This window comes from Triplophysa rosa, linkage group LG21 (assembly GCF_024868665.1).
Source record: "Triplophysa rosa linkage group LG21, Trosa_1v2, whole genome shotgun sequence".
NCBI lineage: Eukaryota > Metazoa > Chordata > Actinopteri > Cypriniformes > Nemacheilidae > Triplophysa > Triplophysa rosa.
In genome coordinates, this window is record NC_079910.1 from 9,613,848 (window position 1) to 9,622,253 (window position 8,406).

General features: G+C 38.1%; 1 protein-coding gene across 1 annotated transcript; it reads right to left on the reverse strand.

Annotated features, from left to right (window-relative positions):
* Nucleotides 1-1,008: 1,008 nt before the first annotated feature.
* Nucleotides 1,009-7,555, reverse strand: LOC130545137 (uncharacterized). Its single transcript, XM_057319496.1, has 12 exons — nt 7,113-7,555; nt 5,701-5,896; nt 5,111-5,161; nt 4,825-4,968; nt 4,628-4,714; nt 4,403-4,481; nt 4,181-4,317; nt 3,920-4,066; nt 3,746-3,847; nt 3,227-3,302; nt 1,956-2,032; nt 1,009-1,765 (listed from the first exon to the last, which is right to left on the reverse strand). The coding sequence occupies exons 1-12, from the start codon at nt 7,199-7,201 to the stop codon at nt 1,697-1,699; spliced, it is 1,254 nt and encodes a 417-aa protein (XP_057175479.1). The 5' UTR covers nt 7,202-7,555; the 3' UTR covers nt 1,009-1,696.
* Between the last annotated feature and the right edge of the window lie 851 nt (nt 7,556-8,406).

Below are 8,406 nucleotides of genomic sequence, written 5' to 3' on the forward strand. Positions count from 1 at the left end.
CTTGAAGATTTTGTACTATTGCACAATATTATTATTTTTATATTAGTTTCTTTTTAAATTATGTTTCATGAAATGGGGTACGCCTTTATGCATATGGGACGATGACGTACTTCCGCTAAAATCTCAGCCAGCTTAGCCACTTCCGCTCTCATTGAGCTGAGGTAAATGTTTATCAAGTGTTAACTATGTGTTTAGCAGGAAAACTTATCAAATTTAAGCAAACCGACCGACCACACTACATCTGAAAATTGCTATATGCCTTCGTGATCATTTACTTAGCTTTTTTCATATTAGTGAATGTAGCTTGAAGCAGATAGCCTGAAGCGCTTCTCCTTTTCGGTCGTTGATGTATGACGCAGTGTTTGGATAATAAGACTCACGCCGTTAATCGTAATCCGGGGTGCATCTTGAAGCGAAAAACGCTATTGTTTCCTATGGATGTAACAGAGCTGGTTGTAGCGGACATATGTCATCGCTCCGTGTGCATATATGCCTACCTCATTGTTTGTGAGGGCCATGCCTGCCCTGGGTTTATGGATTATAGCGGGTGATATGGGTCAAAATTAATGACTGCTTTCTGTCCTGCAGGAAAAAGTTAGTCTATATAAAAAAAGGTGAAGAGCCTGAGAAAACTAAGTGAAAAGATTTGTTACTTTCCAGCTCTAAGTCCGGGTGTCTGTTTTTCCCATTGACTGGAAATTTAAATGGATTTTTCAAAAATTCTCATTAGTTTAATTGTAAACTATAGCTAACCATGCTTGATGTCTTAAATAGCACATTGACTATACAGCACTGTAATGTAAAAATGGAAAACTAGAGGAGAAAACAGTTCCTGCTTACGGCCTACAGTAAGGACATTCCCTATTATACACAAATATAAACCTGTCACTGCCAACAGAACTCAAAACAAGGTTAAAAATGAAGGTTCCACTTTAAAAAACAACAGAAAACGTACTGGTAATTTTTACAGATATTTCTATGAATGCTAAAACACAACGCAATGCAAAAGTTACAACACAGGTGAAACAGAAGTAAAAAATGTGGATATTAATATAGTATTGCGTGCTTTGTTTTTACAAAAACATTTACAGTGCAAGAATAACCTGGCAGAATTATGACCTGTGCAGAAAATGTTGTACACACAACACTTTTGTCCTAGGCTCTGAACATCTACACAGTGAACCTAAAGGCTTGATATTTCAAAGATGCTGTTGAACCGTAAATGTCAGTTTTTATTCCAACTCCTTAAAGAGGATCATGTGTTTGTGATGGCTATCTACCTCGAAGAACCTTGAACGGTTTCCAGGAGATGTAAAAAGATGCTGCAGTTGAGCGATAAGAGATAGCCCTCCAAGCCCAGGCACGCGTTTCTAATTCAAGTAATTTATTACATCTCACTTAAACATTCTGCATAAATTTCATACAATGCTTTGTACTTACAGTATGTGTGCATGTGTGAGGTATGTACTCATTCAGTACATGAAGTAATACTGTATTAATTATTCTCTAACAGAATTATCTGAACAGTTTTCTAACTATTAAAGATCTTTCTGCAAATCTCACAAACCGAGCTGAAATTTGCAATACACAGTAGTACACAATTGTCTGTTTGTCCCAATGAATAATAGGAGCATTTGTGATGCGTCAAAGAAACTCGGGTCACAGTTATATTCATTTCTCATTCTTCACATTTTCCTCAGCTTCTGCGCTTTTTCGGTATGAGAGGAGGGGTGTGTTGTGGCAACGAATCTGTCACTTTATCAGGCTGTGAGGGATGGAAAACAGCATGTAAACTTAAAATCTACTGTACAGCAATGTTTTTTTTTCCAGATTTTTTGGCAGTGTTGAAATCTACTAAAATCATACTATGTTAAAATGATTTTTACACTATATTATTCAATATATTAATAAAAAAAGAATCTGCTGTAAAAGGCTGCTGCTGTATACAGTTATACCTGTTGCAACTGGAAGATCCAGCTTTGATAATCCTCAGGGTGAGTACAAGAGACTAGCAGAGGCTCAATCAGTTCACCTGAGAAACACATTACACCAGATAAGCAAAGATTGCACAAGTTTAGATAACAGACTTAACTTGTTTCAAACTGTCGTGTGGCTTGAATTCTGTCAGAAACGGTCTAATAGATCTATGTGGGCCTACGTGAAAAACTGCACATATTCTAGTCTAGTGCACCAATTTCGGTCAAATATAAATCATCTTCATAACTTTGCAGTATTGCCATTTTTGTAGGTAGATCAAATACATGCTGTAAGAGGAACAGTGGTAAGCCAGTCTGAGTGTGTTTATCATATGACTGTTTGGTGAAGGTGAGTCATAAGATTCTATGATTGCAACAGATCACTTGATTTCTGACTCTTAGGCCACTCAGATGTAATGTATCCATGTGTATGTTGTTTTCTTATGGTTTATGGTTATCCTACCAGCAAACTCTAGCCAAATGATAAGAAATAACATACCCCAAATGCATTGTATTATTTAAGACCGTTACAGATTTAGTCCGTCCTTGCACACAGGCCTGTACTGTAGTCTAATTTAAGACCACAAAACAACAGACCTCAGCACTCGTCATATAAACATTTCTCTCATATAAACCTCTTCTGCAGCGAGTTCTTTAGGGCTGTTTTGTCACTACTTGTATCACTCACTATTGTAGTTGTGGACAACATCATTGTTAAAAATCATAGGGCCTAATTAGGTTACGCTAAAAATGGCAACTAAACCAGCGGGTTTTCTAACTGGGGTCTGGGGACCCCCAGGGGGCCTCCAGAAGGTTCTAAAGGGTCCCCAGAATTTTTTTTCACAAAAGTGTACTAAACGTTATTACAGTTTTATTTTTAAATGTTGATATGTTCACATAGTGTTTATCCCTCCTGTCTTGCTTCATTCGTATTTTTAGAATTGTTTATATTTGTTTTATATCTCTAGTGTTCGCTTTCAAACAATCGCTCGCTATCTCACTATGGGAAACGCCTCAGGCGTGATAGACCGATAAACAAAAGCTTTTTGGGTGTCCTTCATAATCATAAACTTTGAAAACCCCTGTACTAAACCATCATCAGTGCATGTTTAAAAGTGATGGTTTTAATAAATAATTAAACTATAAAGAGTTAAATGCTTATATTTTTGACCATTTATTGTGGAAACTCTGAAGTTCAGTATTATGTTGACATACTAGACAGGTGAAAAGGTGTTGATACTGTTGCGTACCTTTGAGTTCAAATTCCAGTCTGCCAGGTAGAGCAGACCTCTCCATAGCCTTGATGCTTTTTAGTGGTAACTGGCCCTTCAGTACAAAACCATGATACAACTCAGTTACATACAAACATACTAGCACATAAATAAACAGTACATAGTGTAGCAGAGTTTTAAATTGATTATCAAATAAAAGTCGGGGCTTATTAAAACAGATACAAACACAAACCATTTCCAGTCTGATTGGGATCAGCAACAACAGGTTGAATTTCATTTCATTTTTCATTTTTTCTGCGTTCCAAATTGCCCTTCAGTGGACTAAACTGTTTATTTCCTGTTAGTATGCTACTATGTTTGCAAAAGAGCTAAACGAATGTATTTACAACTGAACCATTTTGCACTTGTGTAGTACATTGTGCAAAACTGCTCTTCCAGCTTGAGCCACAGGTGATTAGTTTGGAAATTCAGAGAACTTGCTGCTGTAGATTTACCGCAATATCAGTCTGTCACTATTTATTCATAAAAACATCTAACCTCGTATTTCACACGAACACGGTGACAGTCAACAGACAGAATGAGCAGGTCAAATGGAAACAGCACCAGCAGACGTTCCTGAGGTCCTTTCAGGATGCGTTCCTGTTGTATGATACATCTGTTTAGTGCAGTTCTGAATCATCTCAGCTATAGTCTAACCCAGCAGTATCTGACCTTTGAGTATACGCTGCTGATGTGCACCAGTGAAATATATTTTGGATAGCCCATGTGTTGAATGGGAGTCCCTTCCCATTGCAAGATGGGAGACCGCAGTAAGTATCTTTTAAGCTCCTCCCTCTTCCAGCTCTCATTACACGGCATCTGGAGTCGTGAAGAAAATTGAAAGATATTTAGCACTCAGTTGCTGTATTGTGCTTGTCTGGTTCACATTTGACCAAAATGGTGATACATTTAGAAATTCTGAATAAAATGTACCAGATATGAAAGAGCACTGTGGGAGGGGCTCAGCTGCTGCCTCAGACTTTTGTGTCTCCGGTCCTCAATGTTCTGCATCCAACTTTTTGTTTCTGCAGCACTTGCACAAATAAAGATCTTTGAGTCCACCATAGGTCCTGTAAAAACATTATAAATTAGAGAACTGTGGACATTTTATGACTCACAAGGGGACAATATTGACTATACAACATAGACTCTTACCGCTAATCTCAAACATATGTGAGCCGGGGTCCTGCTGAGAGATCAGATGCACCTCAATGGCAGAAAGAGGAAGAATGCCCTGTCAGGAGACACACTGATATGTCAGCATGGGCAAATGAAAGCTTGGGGTTAAGTTCATGCCATTAAACATTAGTTCATTTTTTGTGTATACATATTTCCTATTGAAACTGATGAGTTGTTTATTACTCACAGAGCGAGTCTTACCTCATAAATAAAATCATGATTAGAGCTGTCCAAAGCCAGAATTAACAAATGGAAGGAAAATAAAACCAGATATCTTTCACTCATCGCCTGTAAGTAAAAACACATTAATAAGTGTAAGCTACTGTTAACTAAAAAACTTCACATATAGCTTGCAGAGATTGCAGCAACTATGTTGAACAATGTTTGTAAATTGTGACCTTTGTGTGTCCACTGTGTAAATACACAGAAGATGAATAGATAATGTCTCCATAGGTGTGTGATGCCCGCCCTTCCCATTCTCTGATTGGTTTAGTGTACAGTCTATGATGCAGCTCGTCTTTTGTCCATCCCCAAAGCACCAACTGAGAAACAACCAACAAAAATCATCAAATATTTGATAATCATACTTGCTATGTGGCGTTTGTAATTCTGAGAAATGCACAGTGGGATGTTATAGTTTAGTTCTATGTTGACCACATGGTGAAGCTGAATGAACAGACATACTTGTGAATTGGAGTGCTGTGTCAGCTCTCGTGCACAGACAGGATCTGACTTCTTGCAAGAAACACAGATGCAGAGATACGATAAAGTTGACAAAAGTTTACTTTTTTAACAGTTAAAAAAAAGAAATAACACAATGTTGAGTTAAAAGTAACAAATTGCGTTGTCCTAGAAAGAGAGATGTATTCAGTTACAGAAAGGACATATTAACACAACAGTTTTAACAGTGAATGCAGAGAATGCAATCATCTACGTTTATGTAAAGTATTTTATTCAAAATAGAATGTGTAGCTATATGGGCAATTCTAAAGTTATGATACAAAATGTTTTATACATTTATTGTATAGGGAATTAAAAAAAGACAGGCCCAAAATAGCTCTTTAAAAAGTAATTAAAGAGAAACAGTAAATACGTTTGAAGCTATTATGATCTTAAACACAGAATAGTTATATTAGGGACAGAAAAGTTCCTCTGTTTAAAGAATTCTGTATGGTGCATTGCTGTTGTTTTTGACCCGCTTTCGATTCTTCTGCCTTTCACCATTATTTGGAAACCTAGCTACACCCTTCCCCACTTCCTGTGTACTGACTTACCTCCTGCGTCAGGTGCTTCACAGAAGGACAGCGATGATGACCTTCATCTGTATCATTTCTTATGGAAATCTTGAGCTTGAGATGATGACTTTTATCTTTGTCATCCTTTGTGGAAACCTGGAGTTTACGATGATGACCTTCATCTGTGCCATTCATTGTGGAAATCTGCAGCCTGCTTTCAGCAAGACTCCAGAGCCTAAAACAACAGACAATGTCAAATCACTTTATTAAGAAAATCAGACATTTAGCAATTGCAATGCAAATTCTTGTGCTCTCATATTAGTGAAATTTTGGTCATGGATGTTTTCCGTATGAACGTTCACGCACTCGCTAGAACTCACTAGAAGATAAAGTTGTTGCTCTACACAGTAAACATTAATCATCAACAATTAAATCATCTGAGGTTCACTCCCCAACATTTCGTATTTCATCCACAGACCCCCACAGTCTCTCGTTCTCCATCTAGCCACCCAGCTTGCTGGGGGGAGTGCCCAGACATAAGCAGCTTACTGTAGGCACTAAATGACAGACACTCGGCATCTGACCTGCATTTCTTAACTCCCTACAGAATTCATATAAAAACATCAATGAGTGTGTTTCCTATATAATAAATACGTCTTCCTATTACTTCAAACACACTTACTTTTCAGCATTGCACACTTGTGCGTATCTGTGTATTTATATTTTTCAAACAGATGTGTTTATTTCTGCAGATTGAACTGGCGTATGATCCAGCTCCTCTGTTGGTTCGGGCACATAAAGCCCATGAGCTCTGATTAACTCCCACTGTAATCCCCACAGTCTCTTAATGAGAGGATTGAGGCTTCCCGCCCGGAGTAAGACAGCAGACTGTTCAAACACACTTCATTCCTTAAATTAGCTATACTAGCTGCATTAGTTCTGCCTCATTTGTTGTACGAGAGGTTCTAATGAGATCTGTGGCATCGTGAACGCTGCCCATCCGTGGTAAACCTCTATCATTATGAAGCCTAAACATGCGCGGGAAGTGTCATGCGGTTTCATCACACATTATCAATATGCATTTTCATACATTTTGAGACTGGCAGAAATGTAAATGAGATTGACATTGAGAAAATCGTCTAGAAATCATGTATTGCACTCAATGGCTGAAACTAAAACCGTCACTTAGCAAACTTCTGTAAATAACATCCCTCTTTAAACATGAATTCCAGCAACCTCAGTCAAATGCAAAAACTGAAGTCATAAAATCGTAACAATTACTTCTATTTGAACATTAATGTGATTATTAGGAACCACAAACCTAAATACTTGTCAAATATTATCTAACATTCAGATAGAAGGAAGTACTATTTCTATTTCTATTTGCAGTCAGCCCATGAGTCTGAATTTAAAAAACCATGAAACAACCATGGTTGCGGTCAAACTCTTACCCAGCATTGCTGATTTCCATCAGTTCAATCTCATCAGGCCCCACTTCATCAGTTCCCATGTGCCTCTGGGTCACGCTGCAGCATCCCATAGTTCTGGTCGCTTCACCTTACCTCTGTTTTCCTCTGCTTGTCCAGTCTCACATATACACAACCCTAATGGCTTCTTTTCTAAACTACATGCTGAGGGCCATCTGCCCCTGAGCTTCATTCACCCCCACACAAACCCCACCAGCCACTTGGGTATAAGCAGGCAACAGGGTTGAAAATCATGCACAGATACGTAGATCTGGAGAAGTTGAGTCTATCCTTCTTTGTTTGTTGTAAAAGAGTAAACAACACAACTTGGGTGCACACGAACAAGAGCAAACGAAATACAGCAGTTAAACTGACACAAATAGGCTACTGCAGTATTTCTTCCTGTTGCTGGTATAGTGGTGAGGTGATGACGCAGCAGTGGCCAACGCAACTTCCTTGCCTCGCTTTTAGACAGTTTCACCTCATGAGTGATCTACACTAAACTTGGAAAGAAATAGAACGGTTTTGTTTTAACTGGGATGGAGAGAAGGATTGATAAGGCAAATCCTATTTAAGACGATTACACCTTGTGAAGTTGCCACACTTCACAAGTGCACAGAGTCACAACAACAAACCGCAGCTGAACACGAGACAATGTTGCACAGTGTGTTTTTTTGGCAGCAATGAGCGTGTCAGCGTGTGATGGTGCAGTCTAATGTTTGTTTTGTCGCATTTGCCACAGATGGAGGAAGAAGGAGGGCTTTGTGGTCGCATTGACAATTCCACAGAAGCAAAGCTGTGCTGCTTTGAACTTAATGCCAGTCAAAAAGAACAAAATGAATTAATGTTATATCATTATAGCTATCTCATAGATAGTTGACATTGCATCAAAAAACACCACATTCCAAAGTTCTTGTGCAGTATAAGAGAATTTTCAAAAGGTTCTGTATATTGTCATGAAGGACATTTAATGATTAAACTTTAAAAAAGGAATCAGACTGTAATATCACGGTATTGTCAATAACCCTAATCATTGTCAGTCACCCCTGCTGGAAAAAATAATAGAAATAGAAATTCATGGTTTCCATTAAATTACCATTAGCTTTTTTCCATTAAAACCCTTACAACATTTCCTTTTTATAGTGTGCTTTGGGAATTATTCCAATAGGATTAATCTGGCAGATAACACCAGTATCCATCACATACCAGTAGACCCCATTATTGCTTCTATTAAAACCAATGAAATTCGCACTACAACTATTGAATCCATTAACTTTTC

Coding starts and splice junctions, on each gene's coding strand:
- LOC130545137 (XM_057319496.1), bottom strand. CDS start 7,201: ATGGGATGCTGCAGCGTGACCCAGAGGCACATGGGAACTGATGAAGTG. Junction 3,848..3,919: donor TCAGCAGCGTATACTCAAAG/GTCAGATACTGC, acceptor ATCATACAACAG/GAACGCATCCTGAAAGGACC. Junction 3,303..3,745: donor GTGTTCGTGTGAAATACGAG/GTTAGATGTTTT, acceptor TTTGTACTGAAG/GGCCAGTTACCACTAAAAAG.